This window comes from Capricornis sumatraensis, chromosome 10 (genome assembly GCF_032405125.1).
Source record: "Capricornis sumatraensis isolate serow.1 chromosome 10, serow.2, whole genome shotgun sequence".
Classification (NCBI taxonomy): Eukaryota; Metazoa; Chordata; class Mammalia; order Artiodactyla; family Bovidae; genus Capricornis; species Capricornis sumatraensis.
The window spans coordinates 98,999,622-99,020,056 of record NC_091078.1 but is presented as its reverse complement, the minus strand read 5'-3'; the positions used below and the strand labels follow the sequence as shown (position 1 = coordinate 99,020,056).

The window sequence follows — 20,435 nt, the reverse complement described above, 5'->3', positions numbered from 1 at the left end:
TAGAAATGAACCGAACTGAACTAATTGACAGGGAAATGTAAACACCCACCCTCAGACAAAAAATTTAGAGTTTCTGGTGGAGCATGATGGCGAGGTTGGAGACAAAAATCACGAGGTTCGCCTGAACTGGTACACGCTTACATACAAACAAATGTAAACAGACAGTTAATGAGGCCCTACTGCACAGCACAGACAACTCTACTCTACAAACACCGTCACAAAAGAATCGAAAGAAAAATCGGTCCTTGATGTGAACTTGAATCCAGTTCCTATTGACCATATTCCAGGAGAAGATAAAAATGCAGTGTAAAAACGCCTGCTCTGTTTCACTCAGGCCTAATGATTCTGGTTGGGCTCATCTCCTGGAGTGCAGAGGGGGCTTGGATCCCTGCTTTGACAGCCATGGGCCCCAGTGACCAGGGGAGAATGGGACAGCCAGCATACAAGCCACCTTGGACCTGTAGTACCTGGTCTCCTCTGGATGGGACCCTGATCTCTAAATACAGTCGAGCCATTCTGCAGGTAAACCATGAGCCATCCTACAGGTAAACCAAGTCTCACACAGCTAAAGGGTGGTGGACTCCCTGGGCAAGGAGAGCAAGCCCCCCAGTCTTCATGGCTTCTGGTGAATAGGTACCTCTAGCCTCCTTCCTTACAGTCCCTCAGTTGCATACCACCGGCACAGGTGTTGGGATCTGTCTAGAAGTTCATGGAGCCAGGAGAAATGAGACACAAGCCCTTGGGTGTCTGTTAGGGCACTTTCCACCTGATTGACAGGCAAGAAACAGGACGTTCTCCAGACTCTGGTTACTTAGGTTACCAGAGAGCTGATGCAGAAGTGCTGCCGCCTTGTGGCCGTTTCTAGAAGCAACAGCCTTAAACCCTGTGCTTCTGGGTATTTAACATGCAAAAAGGCTTCTGGGGCTGTGAAACACCATAGCTCTCAAGAAACTGCATGAGGTAATCGAAGACAAATTCAAAAATGGACCAACCTGCGACAAACCAAGTTCAAAAGGGGAACCTGTGTTTTTCTTTTTAAAACCCCTGGGTGGCGGGGGAGGCATCTCTAGTGCTGAGAGAAATGCAAATGGAATCTACAAGGAGGTATCCCCTGGCACCAGTCATTAAAGAGACTACACAGAATATATGATGGAGGGGGCCTGGAGAGAAGGGACCCTGTGCAACGTATACGTGGAAAGGTAAATTTCTCACAGCCAGTATGGAGAGAAGTAGAGAAGGTCCTTAGGAAAGGAAAGGTGCAGCTCCCCGAAGGTCCGGCAGTGCCCCTCCTGCGTGTCTGTCCAAAGAGAAAACCATTGACAACAGTCACACACGGAGTCCACTGGCCTTTTCCCATCTACCTGCAACAGGCATGTGAACCCCCCATCTGTCCACCTTCAGAATACACACAAAAGAAGATGTGCACCAGCCACATGACGGACTGTTGGGTCAAAGAATGAGATCTCTACCTACAGCAACATGGATGGACCAGAGGTGACCATACTAGTCAAGTTTGCCAGATAATTGCAAGTATTATATGACACCATTTATAGTTGTAACTTTAAAATGGATACAGGGGTTGGGGGTGGTCTTAACATGGCAGAGGAATAGGACCAGGAGACAGCTTTCTCCCCGACAAATTCATCGAAAGAACATTTGAACGCTGGCAGAGGACATCAGGCACCCAGGAAGGCAGCCCATTGTCTTCGAAAGGAGGTAGGACAAAACAGATAAAGAGACAAAGAGGTAGGGACGGAGATCTGTCCCGGGAAGGGAGTCTTAAAAGAGAAGTTTCCAAACAGCAGGAAACACTCTCACCGGCGGGTCTGTGGGGAATCTTGGAATCCCAGAGGGCAACATAACCGGGAGGAAAAATAATTAAACCCCACAGATTACATGCCTAACAGCAACTCACAGCCGCCACCAGCAAGCGGGGGCTGAACAGGGAGGGTGGGCTGCATTGCTTAGGGTAAGGACCAGGCACGAATGCCCTGAGGGCAATCTGAGGGAACTAACCTGAGATAGCAACCTGAACTGTGGGATAGCCAGAAAGAGAGAAAGAACTGTCCCGTGAAAAGCCCTAACCTGAGGCACTGCCAGGCTCGCTCACAGAACAATGGACTGAGCGAATACCAGAGGAGAGCTAGCCGGCTGCAGACCGGCCCATCCTCAGCGGGAGACAAGCAGAGGGTGGGGAGAATCCAGAGCTGGAAAGGGGCAATCGAGGCCCCAGAGAGGCATCCTCTACCCAACTGCAAGCAGGCTCTGCTGCTAACCGAGAGTTCTTGGGATTCTGGATGGTTGACCTCTGCCTGTAGGATTACAGCAGAGATCAGCTCCCCAGGAGACACAGCACACCTGAGAAGGTGCGCCCATTGTACACCCAGAAAACCAAGCGGCTGGGGTGGGGGAGGCGATAAGACACCCCCCCCACCTGGGGGCGACTGCGCTCACCAAGCACCTGGTCACCTGAGCTGCTCGGACCTGGGAAGGGCACAAAACGCAGGCCCAGCTGAGTCTGCACCTTTGTGGAGTACCCGAGAACCTGAACCTGAGCGGCTTAGACCTGGAAAGTGCAGGCAACCCAGGGCCCGCCTCAGACAGTTCCCGGCAGGGCAACCCAGAGCCTGAGCAGCATAGACCATGAAAGCACCCACGCCGTAAGCGGGACAAACCCAGAGCGGCTGACAGTGCGCACACTCCCCACACGCCAGTGATATTTGTTCCCAGTGTTTCTCCCTCCCCACAGCACGACTGAACAAGTGAGCCTAAATAAGTGACCACCTTCTCCCCCTTGTGTCAGGGCGGAAATTAAACACTGAAGAGACCAGCAAAAAGGAGAAGCTAAAATAAACAGAGGGAACCGCTTTGGAAGGGGCAGGTGCGACAGCTTAAAACCCTGCAGTTAGCACCAACTACACTGCAAGGGGCCTAGAGATCTCGAGAAGTGTAAGCCGGATCAAGGAACTAGCTGAAACTGAACTGACCCCACACTGTCCGCAACAGCTCGAGAAATTCTTAGATATATTTTTACTATTATCATTTCTTAAATTAAAATTTCTTTTTATTTTTAAGTCCTCTATTACTCCTTTAATTTTCATTTTTATAATTATTATCTTGTAAAAAAAAAGACCCTATTTTTAAAGCAAAATTCATATATATAATTTCTGTGACTTTGTTTTGTTTTTTTAATATTGTATTTTTGAGTCTAACCTCTAGATCTTTAATCTTTGCTTTTTGGTATTTGTTATCACTTTTGACCTTTAAGAACCCAATCTTCAGTACCCATTTTTACTTGGGAGTGTGATTACTGGCTTGATTGCTCTCTCCCTCTTTTGACTCTCCTTTTTCTCCACCAGGTTGCCTCTATCTCCTCCCTCCCCCTTCTCTACCCAACTCTGTGAAGCTCTTTGTGTGTTCCGGGCTGTGGAGAACACTTAGGGAATTGATTACTGGCTAGCCTGCTCTCTCCCTTTCTGATTCCACCTGTTCTCCTCCTGGTCACCTCTATCTCCCTCCTCCCTCTTCTCGTCTCCCTGTAACTCTGTGAACCTCTCCGGACGTCCCTCACTGTGGAGAAACTTTTTATCATTAACCTAGATGTTTTATCATCGGTGCTGTATAGATGGAGAAGTCTTGAGGTTACTGTAAGAATACGACAAATCAAGAGGCAGGAGGCTTAAGTCCAAATCCTGAGAATACCAGAGAACTCCTGACTCCAGGGAACATTAATTGATAAGAGCTCATCCAAAACCCTCCATACCTACACGGAAACCAAGCACCACTCAAGAGCCAGCAAGTTCCAGAGTAAGACATACCATGCAAATTCTCCAGCAACACAGGAACGTAGCCCCGAGCTTCAATATACAGGCTGCCCAAAGTCACAGCAAACCCACTGACATCTCAAAACTCACTGCTGGATACTTCACTGCACTCCAGAGAGAAGAAACCCAGCTCTACCCACCAGAACACCAACACAAGCTTCCCTAACCAGGAAACCTTGACAAGCCACCCTTACAACCCCACCCACAGTGAGGAACCTCCACAATAAAGAGGAACTGCACACTGCCAGAATACGGAAAGGCCACCCCAAACAGCAATCTAAACAAGGTGAAAAGGCAGAGAAATATTCAGCAGGTAAAGGGACAGGATAAATGCCCACCAAACCAAACAAAAGAAGAAGAGATAGGGAACCTACCTGATAAAGAATTCAGAATAATGATAGTGAAAATGATCCAAAGTCTTGAAAACAAAATGGAGTTACAGATAAATAGCCTGGAGACAAGGATTAAGAGGGTGCAAGAAAGGTTTAACAAGGACCTAGAAGAAATTTAAAAAGTCAGTATGTAATGAATAATGCCATAAATGAGATCAAAAACACTCGAGGGAACCAACAGTAGAATAACAGAGGCAGAAGATAGGATTAGTGAGGTAGAAGATAGAGTGGTAGAAATAAGTGAGGCAGAGAGGAAGAAAGAAAAACGAATTAAAAGAAGTGAGGAGAGCCTCAGAGACCTCTGGGACAATGTTAAACGCCCCAACATTTGACTCACAGGAGTCCCAGAAGAAGAAGACAAAAAGAAGATAATACTTGAGGAGATAGTAGTTGAAAACTTCCCTAAAATGGGGAAGGAAATAGTTGCCCAAGTCCAAGAAACCCAGAGACTCCAAAACAGGATAAACCCAAGATGAAACAGCCAAGACACATATTAATCAAATCAACGAAGATCAAACACAAAGAACAATTATTAAAAGCAGCAAGGGAAAAACAAATAACACACAAGGCGTTCCCATAAGGATAACAGCTGATTTTTCAATAGAAACTCTTCAGGCCAGAAGGGAATGGCAGGACATACTTTAAAAAGCGATGAAAGAAAATAACCTACAGCCCAGATTACTGTACCCAGCAAGGAGCTCATTCAAATATGAAGGAGAAATCAAAAGCTTCAGAGACAAGCAAAAGCTGAGAGAATTCAGCACCACCAAACCAGCTCTCCAACAAATGCTTAAGGATCTTCTCTAGACAGGAAACACAGAAACAGTGTATAAACTTGAACCCCAAACAACAAAGTAAATGACAAGGGGATCATACTTATCAATAATTACCTTAAATGTAAATGGGTTGAATGCCCCAACCAAAAGACAAAAGACTGGCTGAATGGATAGCAAAACAAGACCCCTATATATGTTGTACAAGAGACCCACCTCAAAACAAGGGACACATACAGACTGAAAGTGAAGGGCTGGAAAAAGATATTCCACACAAATGGAGACCAAAAGAAAGCAGGAGTAGCAATACTCATCTCCGATAAAATAGACTTTAAAACAAAGGCTGTGAAAAGAGACAAAGAAGGACACTACATAATGATCAAAGGATCAATCCAAGAAGAAGATACAACAATTATATATGCACCCAACACAGGAGCACCACAATATGTAAGACAAATGCTAACAAGTATGAAAGGGGAAATTAACAATAACACAATAATAGTGGGAGACTTTAATACCCCACTCACACCTATGGATAGATCAACTAAAAAAAAAACAAGGAAACACAAACTTTAAATGATACAATAGACCAGTTAGACCTAATTGATATCTATAGGACATTTCACCCCAAAACAATGAATTTCACCTTTTTCTCAAGTGCACACGGAACCTTCTCCAGGACAGATCACATCCTGGGCCATAAATCTAGCCTTGGTAAATTCAAAAAAATTGAAGTCATTCCAAGCATCTTTTCTGACCACAGTGCAGTAAGATTAGATGTCATTTACAGGAGAAAAACTATTAAAAATTCCAACATACAGAGGCTGAACAACACACTGCTGAATAACCAACAAATCACAGAAGAAATAAAAAAGAAATCAAAATATGCATAGAAACAAATGAAAATGAAAACAAAACAACCCAAAACCTGCAGGACACTGTAAAAGCAGTGCTAAGGGGAAAGTTCATAGCAATACAGGCATACCTCAAGAAACAAGAAAAAAGTCAAATAAATAACCTAACTCTACACCTAAAGCAACTAGAAAAGGAAGAAATGAAGAACCTCAGGGTTGGTAGAAGGAAAGAAATCTTAAAAATTAGGGCAGAAATAAATGCAAAAGAAACAAAAGAGACCATAGCAAAAATCAACAAAGCCAAAAGCTGGTTCTTTGAAAGGATAAATAAAATTGATAAACCATTAGCCAGACTCATCAAGAAACAAAGGGAGAAAAATCAAATCAATAAAGTTAGAAATGAAAATGGAGAGATCACAACAGACAACACAGAAATACAAAGGATCATAAGAGATTACTATCAGCAACTATATGCCAATAAAATGGACAACGTGGAAGAAATGGACAAATTCTTAGAAAAGTACAACTTTCCAAAACTGAACCAGGAAGAAATAGAAAATCTTAACAGACCCATCACAAGCACAGAAATTGAAACTGTAATCATAAAATTTCCAGCAAACAAAAGCCCAGGTCCAGATGGCTTCACAGCTGATTTCTACCAAAAATTTAGAGAAGAGCTAACACCCATCCTACGCAAACTCTTCCAGAAAATTGCAGAGGAAGGTAAACTTCCAAACTCATTCTATGAGGCCGCCATCACCCTAATGCCAAAACCTGACAAAGATGCCACAAAAACAAAAGAAAACTATAGCCCAATACCACTGATGAACATAGATGCAAAAATCCTTAACAAAATTCTAACAATCAGAATCCAACAACACATTAAAAAGATCATACACCATGACCAAGTGGCTTTATCCCAGGGATGCAAGGAATCTTCAATATCCACAAATCAATCAATGTAATTCACCACATTAACAAATTGAAAAATAAAAGCCATATGATTATCTCAATAGATGCAGAGAAAGCCTTTGACAAAATTCAACATCCATTTATGATAAAAACTCTCCAGAAAGCAGGAATAGAAGGAACATACCTCAACATAATAAAAGCTATATATGACAAACCCACAGCAAACATTATCCTCAATGGTGAAAAATTGAAAGCATTTCCCCTAAAGTCAGGAACAAGACAACGGTGCCCACTTTCACCGCTACTATTCAACATAGTTCTGGAAGTTTTGGCCACAGCAATCAGAGCAGAAAAAGAAATAAAAGGAATCCAAATTGGAAAAGAAGAAGTAAAACTCTCACTGTTTGCAGATGACATGATCCTCTACATAGAAAACCCTAAAGACTCCACCAGAAAATTACTAGAGCTTATCAACGAATATAGTAAAGTTGTAGGATATAAAATCAACACACAGAAATCCCTTGCATCCTATACACTGAGAAAATAGAGAAATTAAGGAAACAATTCCATTCACCATTCACCATTGCAATTCCATTCACCATTGCAACGCAAAGAATAAAGTACTTAGGAATATATCTACCTAAAGAAACTAAAGACCTATATATAGAAAACTATAAAACACTGGTGAAAGAAATCAAAGAGGACACTAATAGATGGAGAAATATACCATGTTCATGGATCGGAAGAATCAATACAGTGAAAATGAGTATACTACCCAAAGCAATCTATAGATTCAATGCAATCCCTATCAAGCTACCAACAGTATTTTTCACAGAGCTAGAATAAATAATTTCACAATTTGTATGGAAATACAAAAAACGTCTAATAGCCAAAGCAATCTTGAGAAAGAAGAATGGAACTGGAGGAATCAACCTGCCTGACTTCAGGCTCTTCTACAAAGCCACAGTCATCAAGACAGTATGGTGCTGGCACAAAGACAAAAATATAGATCAATGGAACAAAATAGAAAGCCCAGAGATAAATCCACGCACGTATGGACACCTTATCTTTGACAAAGGAGGCAAGAATATACAGTGGAGAAAAGACAATCTCTTTAACAAGTGGTACTGGGAAAACTGGTCAACCACGTGGAAAAGAATGAAACTAGAACACTTTCTAACACCACACACAAAAATAAACTCCAAATGGATTAGGAAAAGAATCTGAAAAACAATAGATATACTTTTATGTATAACTGTTTGACGTTGATGGATACCCCAAACAAACACAATAGCATAAATCAACTCTACTCATTATAAAATAAAATTATATTAATAATAATTTACAAAATAATATGACTAAAAGGAAGTTTTCTATGAAAGAAGAAAGCCACAAACATTGAGAATATTCTTGTGATTGCCTGGGCGGGGGATTCTGAAGAAGGTTGAATTGGGAGTTAGAACCTGGAGAGGAAAACTTACACATACATACACACACACACACACATACCTATTGATATATTAGATAAACAAGGTAATACTTATAGCACAAGGAACTGTATTCAGTAATCTATAATAAACCTTAATGCAAAAGTATATGAAAAAAAATTTATGTGTAACTGAATCACTGTGATGTTTATAATAACAGATTTGAAATCAAGCAGAGTTCAATTTTTTTAAACATTTTTAAAAATAGAGGTCCCAGCATAGCCATTTAATTCTGTAAAATGTATATAAGAGTGATTTTTGTAGCAGAAGTTTTTTGAAAAACCTAAATAAATCAGTAGGGAAGTTCATAGAGAATTCTCTGGAGGTCCAGCTGGGGACTCTAGGCTTCCAGTGCTGGTGGCTCAGGTTCAATCAAGTGTGGGATATTTATGATAGAACAAAATGTCACTCTTACACTGAATGAATGAAAGTCCATATGTATCCCCATAGAGCAATCTCAAATAAAATGCTGAATGAGAAAGATCTCTCTTAGGACCACTTATTTCCACTTAAAAACTGCCAAGAAAAACAACAACATTACTCATGATATATATGAGTAATAAAGTCGTCAAAACGAAGGTTCTGGGCTCGGGAGAGTAACAGAGAATTCTACCTTTGTCCCGAAAATGTTCCTTCCTTTTACATAAAAAAGAAAATCTAAGCCCTAAATTGACAAAATGTTTACATTTTTCATTCTGAGAGGTGGACAAGTGGGTGTTTAATTACTCTTCATCCTTTCTTCTATTTTTAAATTTTAAAAAGAGCCAAGTTAAAGAAACAAAGGACACAAGGGTCCCAAAGGAACTGTGTGGTGACTGGGATGCCCATGCAGCACCCGGGAGAATGGTGGCAGGGCGCTCGTCCTCTAAGAGGCGCAGGGAAGAAAATTCAGAGTTTTCCTTGATATTCATGGGGTGTGTATACCCCTCAATTTGCTTTCTCATGGGCAGGGGTAAAGGCCCCTGTGAAGTGTGTGGGTGAAGCAAGTCAAGATTTTGCCAGCAGCTTACCGTCTCCAGCTCCGACTCCAAGCTGCAGTTTTTAATTTGTGGGAACACCTTGCTGTACTTGCTGGGGTAGGCAGACGCCAGGTAATCTTTCACTTGCTCCAGGTTGTTGGCTGTCAAAAAGCCATCTTCAAGGTCGAAAGAATTGGTCAGCAGCAGAATCGCCCTGCAGAGCACAGCAGCTGATTACAAAGGTCACTGTCGCCAAACCCTCTCCCGCTTAGGGAATGTGCTGACTGGTGAGCTTTTAAAGGACAGGGTGATTGTAAATGACTTTCAAGGAGCCTCAGATAGAAACAGTGATAATCAAAGGAACCAGACCCACACTGCTGGGTGGGCTGTTTTACCCTCTGGACCAGCATTGTCAGAACCTCCAGCGATGATGGGCAAGTTCTACATCAGTGCTCTCCAATCTCGTACCCACTCGTCACGTGTGGCCACTGAGTACTTGAATCAGGCTAGAGCCACTGAGAGGCTGATTTCATTACCTTATACCGAGATGGAGACCAATCTTAAATCAAGAATGGATGCTTTTGAACTGTGGTGCTGGAGAAGGTTCTTGAGAGTGCCTTGGACAGCAAAAGATTAAACCAGTCAATCCTAAAAGGACATCAACCCCGAATATTCATTGGAAGGACTGATGCTGAAGCTCCAATACCCTGGCCACCTGATGCAAAGAGCTGACTCACCGGAAAAGATCCTGATGCTGGGCAAGATTGAAGGCAGGAGAAGGGGGTGACAGAGGATGAGATGTTTGGATGGCACCACTGACTCAATGGACATGAGTTTGAGCAAACTCTGGGAGACAGTGAAGGACAGGGAAGCCTGGTGTGCTGCAGGCCATGGGGTGGCAAAGTCAGACACGACTTAGCCACTGAACAACAACAACAAAACAAAATTTTAGCTACTGTTCAATCAATTTACATTTAAATTTTGTAAATAGCCCCTGTGGCTAGGGATTGCTGTGCTGGACAGCATACCTTCTGGATGATGTTTCTTATGTTTTTGGTAAGGAGGCACCAGAAAGATTCTGCAAGCTCCACGGCTCAGCTGGGGAGCTCTTGGTTACCTCTGAGGCAGGGGAGATGGGGCAGAAGATGCTGGTTTCTCACGTGTTGAATGCCCTATTGGTGCTAAGTGAGCAAAACTGCCCTCATCCCCTCAGGCAGACACTGGTGGTTCTGATTTGAAGCCTGGATTGAGGTCGGCAAAGACAGTGCCCTTTGCCCCAAGGGGTATCAAAATACCGCTTGGTTTCTGGGCTCTGCCTCTTCACAGAGGCCCTTCAGCTCAGGCCTTTGCAGGCTCACTGGCCCCCTAGAGGCTGGGGCCCACCAGGTGGCCCAGGCTTACTTGTTCAAGCAGCTCTCGTAGTTGAAGGTGGCCTTGAAGCCATAGATGGAGAAGGTGACAATGCTGGCAAAGATGGAGGTGGAGCTGTTGATGATGGACACGATGATGGCGTGCTTCTGGCAGTTGTTGGAGGGCTCGTTGTAGCTGGCGAAGGCGATGAGGCTGCCGAACCCCAGGCCGAGCGAGAAGAAGATCTGGGTGGCTGCGTTGATCCAGGCCTTGGGGTTGGCCAACTGCTCCATCTGTGGGGAGCGGTTGGGGGGTAAAGCCAGTGGGGACAGGGTGGGTGAACCCCAGATGGGAACCCCAGGCTCTCAGACCAGCAGGGGGCGGGGGCGCAGAGAGGGGAAGGAACTGGCCTGTGGCACACAGCCAGCCAGGGCAGGCCTGAGGCTCAAACCCAGTACTCTTGGCCCCGCCAGGTTCTCAGAGGATAAAACACATCCTCACGTCACACCCCCACCTGCCTCTTACCCAGAGGAGACAGTATCGGATAAAATAGTTCTCAAAGGAATTGAAGCCCTGGTCCATGACCCAGGCACTGCACGGGTCTGGGCCTCCAGGGATGCAGGTGCTGGTGCCTGGGGCTGACTTGTGCCCCAGCCTGACATTAGGGGCAATGCTGCTACAGCGACACTGTCCCCAGGGACCAGACTTGCTAAATGACTGCCCTGTCCCAACGGCAACAGCGGCCCTCTTAATGAGCATCAGCTGTGGGGTGCCTGGGACAGGATCACGGGGGGCCCTGCCGTGTGGATTCACCCCCATAGGGAAAGGGGTGCCTAGAAGTGCGAGCAGGAGGGTGAGCTGACTGCAGGGATGCTCCTGGGGAACAACGTGGTCCGCAGCTGGAGCGGAGGCTTTGGGGTGAGACTGGGGCAGCAGAGGTTGGGGGCAGTGAGGATGAGCGTGAAGGTGGAGCAGAGAGTCACGCCCCAGCATCCACAGGTGTGGGGGCTTCCTGGCTGAGGACATGGAAGGCATGACCCTCACTGCCTGGTGGGCTCACATCCACTTCCCTGAGTTCACGACTGCTCCACTCCCACTTGGTCTCCCCCTTCCACCCATCCTGCAAGGTGGGGGGATGAATGGGGGTACCCTTGGGGCCCCTCCCCTCCAGCCCATACCTTGGGAGTGAACATGTACGCCAGGCCATTGGTGGCTCCATGGAGCGTGAGGCCCCTGACCAGGTAGATGATAAGCACACAGTAGGGCAGCAGCGCAGTGAAGTATACCACCTGTGGGCACCAGAGCGCAGAGTCAGCTCCCTGGAGAAGCAGGGACTACAGGGCCCTTAGGCCCAACGAAGGCAGATCCGCCATCCCCACGGAACGCCATGGCACCATCTTGGCTGTTTGGGCAACCAACAGCTGGGAAGGTATTGTGGTTCTTGGTCAGACACGGGTTCTGAGTTTGGGGAACTGGGTGGTGGACATGGATGCCCATGTGTGGGACCCCCAGGAAAACTCCTGTTCAGTGGAGAAGAGGGAACAGGTCCTGGAAACCTCTGTCCTCCAGCCTCCCTTCAACTCAACCTTATTCCAGAAAGGACTTAAGGCTGCCCACAGGAATATCATGAGATATCTGTGTAAAAAGAAAATGTAGGCAATCCAGGAAGATGCGCCCCAAGGAAAAGGAGGCTCACAGAAGAGGTGAGGTGCTACCCAGATTCTGAGCCAGACTGATCTCTGAGCTTCCCTCGTGGCCCAAGCAGAGCAGAAAGCAGTCACACAGGATTTATATCACCTCTGAAAGGAAAAAAAAAAAAAAAAAAAACCACAGGAGCTTGGAGGAAGGTCAGGTACCCCCAGGACTGGGGCCTGAGGCAAGCTTGGCCATGAGTGTATAAAGGAAAGCAGTGTCATTTGGTGTGCCTGTGAAAAATACAATAGCAATGCAATGGTTTTTATGAAAGGCCTCGCCTCCACGGGCTTCTTCTTTTTAAGGTACGAAGTGGATTTATTTAGAGGGAAGCACACCCCACATACAGAGTGTGTGCCACCTCAGAAGGTGAGAGGCCTTCCATGGGCTTTAAAGGTGCCTATCGGGGATTTTTTTTGTCAACCAGTTCTTTCCCTGCTGACGTATGTCATGGGTTCACTGATGTTTTATCTTTGATTTTCATGGTAGCTTTGGAAGTAGCCTCTCAACGCTGGGCAGCTTTTCCACAGAGTCTTACAGTAGAGACCTTCAAGTGCACGGACGCCCACACGGGGCTGGAGTTTGCTTTCCTGCAGATCAGCTCGTATGTGCACCAGAGCCCCTTTGCAAACACTCTGCACGTTTTTTTGTCTGCTTGGTTATTTTCTCTGGTGGAGGGGATTGTTTGGGGTTTGTTTCTTTCTTTTTTTTTTTAAGTAAAACCATTTCCTTTCATGTTTGGTCCCCCTGTGAGAATCAGAGCCAGTGACCCAAGCCCTGCTGCACCCGGCCCTCCATTCCCACTGAGGTGTGGCACTATCTTCCCATGAATTTCCAAGGACACCTGAGTGGCACTTTGCCCTGTCACCCTGGGGATGGCAGGCAGACGTCGGGTGTGTCTTCTATGTTGCTTCTTAAGTGAGGATATTGTAACTTGAGATGAGTAATGCACCCATATGAGATTACACGAAGATAAACCAGGTTCAAGATGGGAATGGGAAAGTGGAAAGAGAGGGCATCTGGCTAGTGAGCTGAAGGAAATTAAGAGACAACAGGGGAGGGGTGACCAGTGTCTGTAACCAGGGAACGCTCGGAGGACACACGGAGCCAGGCCTTGGTAGCCCCCACCCACCCCCGGAGGTCAGCACGCTTCCTGGGCAGCTCTCTTAGGTCGAGACCAGGCTGGCTCACCTCTCCCCAGTCAGGGAAGCTAGAAGGATTGCTGGATGTGTGATCCAGCCTAAACTACTTGGGAAAACCATTTGTGAATAATCTAAAAACAAACCTTGGAAGGGAAGAAAGCAGAGTCCAACAAAGAAGGCCAACACACAGCACACAGGCTTTAACAAAATTCATCCCCATAAACAGAGCTGTTGGAGCTCCTACGACTCAGTAACAACTACAGCAAAAAAACACAACCCAATCCAAAGATGGGCAGAAGCCCTAAAGAGACATTTTCCCAGACACTCAGATGGACAATGGGCACATGAAAAGATGTTCAATGTCGCTAGTCACTAGACAAATCAAAACTACAATGAGGCTTCACCTCACACCAGTCAGAATGGCCATCATTAAAAAGTCTACACATAACAAATGCTGGAGAGGGTGTGGAGAAAAGGGAGCCCTCCCACACTGTTGCTGAGAATGTAAGATGGTACAGCCACTAGAGAAAGCAATATGGAGTTGCCATGTGACCCAGCAGTCCCACTCCTGGGCATATATTCAGACAAAACTAAAATTAAAAAAGATACATGCACCCTTACGTTCACGGCAGCGCTATTCACGACAGACAAGACGTGGGAACAGCCTGAATGCCCATCGACAGATGAATAAAGAAGACGTGACATATGGAAGCAGTGGCCTATGAGTCAGCCATGAAGAGAATGGAATCATGCCATTTGCAGCGACATGCATGGACCCAGAAGTTATACTAACTGAAGTAAGTCAGAATGGCAAATACCATGTCATATCACTTATCCGTGGAATCTAAAATACGATGCACATGAGCCTACCTACAAAACAGAGAACAGAGTTGCGGTTGCTAAGGACAAAGGAGGGTGGGGAAGGCTGGACTGGGAGTCTGGGATGAGCCGATGCAAACTATAAGATATACACATATATAATGGATAAATAAGGTCCTATTGTCTAGCCCAGGATGCACTAAATATCCTGTAATAAACCATAATGGAAGAGAATATGAAAACAATGTCCATAACTGAATCACTGCTGTACGCCACAGACTAACAGCTGTTGGGGTACTTTTGTCATGGAGAGGGGCATGGCTTAAGCCGAGGAAATAGACAGTTAAGTTTTCATGTCATGACATGTCCTCATTTAGCAACTTTCTCAGTGATCTGGAAAAGGGATGGCCTCATTGCTGAAACTCCAATACTTTGGCCACCTGATGCAAAGAGCTGACTTATTTGAAAAGACCCTGATGTTGGGAAAGATTGAGGGCAGGAGAAGGGGACGACAGAGGATGAGAGGGTTGGATGGCATCACCGACTCAATGGACATGGGTTTGGGTGAACTCCGGGAGTTGGTGATGGACAGGGAGGCCTGGCGTGCTGCTATTCATGGGGTCGCAAAGTCGGACACGAGTCTCCACATTTGCAGATACTGCCCTTGGATATTCTGGATCATGTTCGTGATAATTTGGCAGAGGCCAGTGGTGAAACCTTTATTCTGAGCATAAAATACCCTCCAAACTTCAAGATGGGACAGAGTGAGCTGCTGTAGAATCTCAACTTTTTGGTGGTGAGATGGGGGTTATTGGGACTAAGATGCTGACCATCACAGGGCCCTGGAAACCTAAAGATAACCTGCTAGACACGGTCCTGGGGTGTCACCGGACACCTAAAATACTGTGGGTAGTTCTGGTCCTGATGCCTCAAGAAACACCCAGTGGGGGGACTAGCCTGGTGGTCCGGTGGTCACGAATCTGCCTTCTGGGGCAGGGGTTTGATCCCTGGTTGGAGAACTAGGATCCCACGTGCTGCGGGGCAACTAAACTGGCACACCACACCTCCTGAGACCGCACCCCACAGCCAGAGAGAGGCGCGCACGCCGCATCGAAAGATGCCACAGGCTACAGCGAGGACTGCGCCACGCTAACACTAACACAGCTGTAAACAGACCAACCAGTGTTAGAGACACAAGGCGGGGCCGGAGAAGGCAACCGGGCTGGCCAGGAGCAAGGGGCCAGGTGGACTCGTACGACCTTCACAAGGGAAAAGCTGGGCTTGATTAAGTCCTGAAAAGTGTGGGCCAGCAGGAGGTGTGCAATCAAAAATGACGGGGAGTTTCTGGGGCAAAGCGGGGTCTGCTTGGCTCTGCCCTCTCTGCTTGGCGCCCCTGGGCAGGACTTCACCTCTGAAAGCCTCAGGTGAGTGGACAGTGAGACCTACTGGGAAGGACTGAAGACTGAAACAATGGGCGTGTCCCACCCACGACGGAGGGACTGCGAGGCGTGACTGAGCGTGAGGGGGGCACACCCACGTCCAGAGCATCTGCTGCAGCTGCGGAGAGATGGGAGGTGAGGGAACCCCTCCAGGAAAACGTTCCACACGGAGCGGGTCAAAGAAACGTCCCCACTCTGGCAGGACCACAAATTTAGGGACACACCGAAGAGACAAGGTTTCTAACCAGGCCTGACAGCTCTCTAGGTCATGGAACGCAGCATGGACCAAAGGTTCTGAGACTCAGCTGCTCACTCAGGCCAGCTGGAGAGCTTTGAAAGCCCCAGTGCTCAGGGGAACCCCACACGGACCGTCTCAGCAGCTCTGAGGGTCGGCCCGAGTTCTAGGAGCTCTCCCGGCGGTGCGGGAGCGGCTGAGTGCAGTGCGTGTCGGGGATGATGTTGACGTGACAAGCTTTCAGAGAGAGGAAAACTAGGTCGAGCTGCCTGGCTGCCCTGGCTGGTACGGGCGGGGGACCGGGACAGACATGCACATCTTGCCGGGAACGGGGCGGTCCTCATTTCGAGATTCAGGGCTGTGACTTCCAGGACCCCGTCTCCGGCGGCTAGACTCGAGCCAGCATTGCCGTCTGCCCCCGCTCCCCAGCGCCGGCTGCTGCCCGGGGCACTCACCCCCCAAGCCCTACCTTGCCGGTGGACTCGGTGCCCCTCAGGATGCAAAGATACACCACCAGCCAGGCCAGGACGAGGCACAGCGCCGGCTCCCACTGCACCGCCCCGCTCTCCTGGATGGACGGCGAGATGTTGAGGGTCTGCCGGTACCAGAAGTACTGCGTGGACGAGGCCTTCTCACACTCCTCGACGTAGCCCGTGCGGTTGCCGTTCAGCGGGCACACGGACCACGGCAGGGGGTCCTGTGGGGTCAGAAGACATGCTACACTCAGAGGTGCGGGTGGAGGCCAAAGGTCGGGGTGGGAGGACGGGAGGCGGCCCTGAGGGGAGGCTCTTGGAGGAGGTCGCTGGTCCCCAGAGGGCAGGAGCTCCTGAAGGCAGACCAGGAGCCAAAGGCTCTCCCCCACCCCGGGCACAGGTGGGGCTTGGGCAGAGGCCCCACACTCCCAGCGATCCCGTGGGTGTCTGCTGAAAATATCTCAGCTCTACGGTGGGTGGGAGAGACCGAATCAAACGGACAATGGCCAGACCGTCTATGACCCATGAACTCTGACCCACAACCTCTACAGCCTCCAGCCCAGGATCCCAAACTGCAGCGCCTGCAGTCATCAGCTCGGAACGGTCAGGACTTGGTCACTGACTGCAGCTTTCTGAACCTGTGTTCCCTCCAACTCAGGACCAAGAGGAAAAAGCCAGAGACCCTCCCCTAACCAATCACACACCCAGCACAATCCCCAGTCCTCTGCCTGCCCTGGAGTCTCTGTCAAATGCAAGCGATGGGACTCCCTCGTTGTAACCAGCTCTGGGTGGTCTTTATTACCGCAAGCCCCTAGCAAGTCCCAGCAGGAATAAGACTTGGGTCCTGCCCTCGCTACCTGGGTGGAGACAGGCATTTCCCAACAGTCACTGTGTCTGGAGGTTCGAGGGGGCTGCGGTTTGTCCCCACCACAGCTTTCTTCTGTATCTAAGACAGACGAGCAGGTACTGATGACTCCTGTTAAGCCTGAGTCAAGCTACACCTGAAGCAGTTCCACTCCTGGACTTTGCAGGTAGAGCCAGTAAGGGCTTCTTCTGCATCAGCCAGTTCCAGCTGGGTTCTCTCTCCCTTAGAAACCAGAGCGCCTAAATGGTGCAGCGGTTTGGGTGAACTCCGGGAGTTGGTGATGGACAGGGAGGCCTGGAGTGCTGCGGTTCATGGGGTCGCAAAGAGTCGGACACGACTGAGCGAGTGAACTGAACTGAAATGGTGCCGGTATGATGAACACAACCCAAGGCCAAGAGCTAAAGAGAAGTGCTGAACTGGCTGGGGGAGGGAGGGGGGTTAGGGTCCCACCTCTGCTCTGCCAAAAACCAGCCCAATGTGGATCAGATTTCATTAGATAAAAACTCCCTGCTGACAGAAGCAAGTCTAACCCCAATGGGTTCAACCCCTATATTTCACAAGAAACAGGAATGAGCCCCAACAGCATTACCTGATGGGCTAGGGCCACTCCGCTGGTAAGGAGCTGGAGCCCACGTCTGTCACCTGGAAAGTGCTTAGGCCCTGTGCTGCTGGGACCCCTGGCAGAAAACGATCCCCCCAAGCCGGTTTCTAGCGTTGACCTAAAATGCTTCCAAAGGTGACCACCAGCAACTCCCCTTGAGAGGTGGTGCCCTCTGCCCCTGCCCGTGACCCGGGCTGACCTGTGTCCAGGTCTGACCAACAGGAGGCACTGAGTGAAGCCGCATGACCTCCCGGCCTCACATCCGAGGCCTTGCAGCTTTTACTTTCATTCTCGTGGCCCAGCACCCTGCACAGACCCTCGGGCTGGACTGCTGAGCCAGGAGGACTCGTGGAGAGAAAGGCCGCGTGGAGTAAACCGAGGTGGAGTGACAGCCAGGACTGTGCCCCCATCAGGTTGGTGGGGGGGGTCCCTGTGGACCTGAAGCCCAGACCACAGCCCCTCTGGGTCCACCTGGCCTGCGGGGGACTGACTGCGTCCATTCATTGCTGTTCAGCACAGCCTGGTCGCCAACCTTGGCTACACGTACATGACTTAATCACGTACATGACTTAATCACGTACGTGTTTGAGAGGAAGGGAGGCTTTAAAAACTCTGATGCCCAGGCTGTATCGGCAGTGACTCAGATTTCACTGGTCTGGGTGGGGCCTGGGTCTCAGAGTTTTAAAAGCTCCCCCAGGTGATTCCAGCACGCAGCCAGCATGGAGAAGCTTTAAAGTATGGAAGGACTTAGACTGACCACTTCTCAGAACCCAGCCTCTCCCCCTCTGAATCACTAGGTGAGGAGGCTGAGATCCCTGCATTCACATGCTTCTTAGCCTGGAGCTCCCACGGGGAAAAGCTGGAAAGCCCGACTTGGTTGGACCAGAGCACAGACCCCATGGTCAGGCTGCTGCATCCAGCCTTCCAGCTTCGCAAGGCCCCTCTGGAACCTGGGGCATCAGCACTGCAGGGTGTGGTCGTGATTACACAAGGGGATAGTTCTAACGTGCTGGTGGCGCTAGCTGGCCCGGAGCAAGTGTGAGTGAGCGTCTGCAGCTGGAGGCACCGTCATTCCTATGGGACCATGGAGGCGGCCTCCTGGCAGAGGGGTATGGGAGGGGCATGTGGACCTGTGACGGCTGGAATGAACGGCCGAGTGATTCCAGAGTCCCTGACTTTTACACTTCTGAGGGTTAGAAAATGGTACCCCCCTTACTTTATATACTTAATTTTTGCCTCTGGAAAATGGTCAAATCATCTTGATTTGTTACAAGAACACACAATGCTTCCACTTTCGGAAAACGGCCTTCAGGATGCCTATATATAATGCCTGCGGCACGTATGGCAACGCCGAAGATGGAATGGCATTGTGCGGCGCACAGCCTGCCCAGCCACATGTGACAGCCCAGCACGGAGGAAGGGAACGGTCCCCAGGCGGGAGAGCAGAGGAGCTGCCCCCTGCCACCCAGAAGGTGGAGGGCAGGCACAGCTGCGATCAGTCCTCACGGAACTCGAGGCTGAGCCAGGAGAGGAAGCGGCACAGGTCAGCTCAGGGCAGAGTCCGTCCCGTCAGGGCATTTTCCGACCCGATGACCTGGGCGTGGCAGAGTGGAAAGCTCCCACAGCAGGTGGATAGAGCACCTTCTGAGAAGAGGCGCCAGCCCCTGACTCGCGGGGCCCCGAAGGCTCAAGGGTGTGCTCAAGTGCTCCAGAGACTGGCCTCGCAAGCTGGGGTCAGTTCAGACTCCACGACCAGGCCACATGGCTTCTGACCTTGGAGACAGGGTCTGGCTCGTGAAGGCCTGGCTCAGTGGCGAAGGGGCAGGCATCCCCCCAGCAGGCTCCCGTCTCCCCATATTTCCCCGTCTGGGAAGAGGCTGAGGTGCAGGAGGCCGCACGAGGAGGGGCCCCGGGAGCGGACGGACAGACAATGAGGAAAAGGTGTGGACACAGGCCATGAGGGGAAGCTTTGGACACTAAGACCCCCTCTTGGTGTGGAATTAGGGTCCTTTCTTCGCCACAAGTCCCAGTCCCTTCCACATTTTCTACAGTGAGCATCAGCTAGGGCTATGATCAGAAAGGCAGGCTTCAAATGTGCATCTTTGTGTTATAGGTTGACGGTGGTTCTTCTAGAACTTTTGCAGGGACCAGAAGGGACGTGGCAAGGGTCAGAAACCCGGGAGGACGCGTGGTGAGAGGCAGGAGGCAGAAGGGGGGGCCATGCGGTCACACTCAGTGGGGGGCCCATCCCCATCTGTCCCCACAGTTTCCCCTGGGCCCAGCAGGTAGCGGTCCTTAATATTTTGGAGGGGGTCACATCCTCCAGAGAGCGCCCGATGAGATCTGGGGGCCTGCTCCCCAAAAATGTATGCACACATCGCACACAACAGCAGGGGTCCATGGATCCCCGGCTCAGAAGCCCTCTGCTCGGTCCAGGGTGCCTGGCCGCCCATGGCTTGGCGCCCCTCACCCCCCTGCTCCTGCTGCAGCCCGCGGCCGCTCACCTGGAAGGAGTGGAAGAGGTACCAGAAGGCCCAGGCGTTGATGACGTTGTAGTACGTGCAGAGGAAGAAGGACACCACCACGCTGGCCACGCCTGCAGAGACAGGACGCGGGGC

The 20,435-nt window shown here is 49.1% G+C and overlaps 1 protein-coding gene across 4 annotated transcripts in view; it reads right to left on the bottom strand.

Moving 5' to 3' along the window:
* The window catches only part of SLC6A20 (solute carrier family 6 member 20), a 45,797-nt gene that overhangs the window by 9,846 nt on the left and 15,516 nt on the right, over positions 1-20,435 (bottom strand). For 2 of the 4 annotated variants that reach the window (XM_068982545.1, XM_068982548.1), the window contains 5 exons: positions 20,322-20,413; positions 16,348-16,575; positions 11,730-11,840; positions 10,603-10,844; positions 9,253-9,415 (listed from right to left, as the gene is read on the bottom strand). In XM_068982545.1, the coding sequence (XP_068838646.1) occupies positions 9,253-9,415; positions 10,603-10,844; positions 11,730-11,840; positions 16,348-16,575; positions 20,322-20,413 (836 nt within the window). Of the gene's footprint in view, positions 1-9,252; positions 9,416-10,602; positions 10,914-11,729; positions 11,841-16,347; positions 16,576-20,321; positions 20,414-20,435 lie in introns of all 4 variants that reach the window. The other 2 variants (XM_068982544.1, XM_068982547.1) reach the window with 2 other exon arrangements.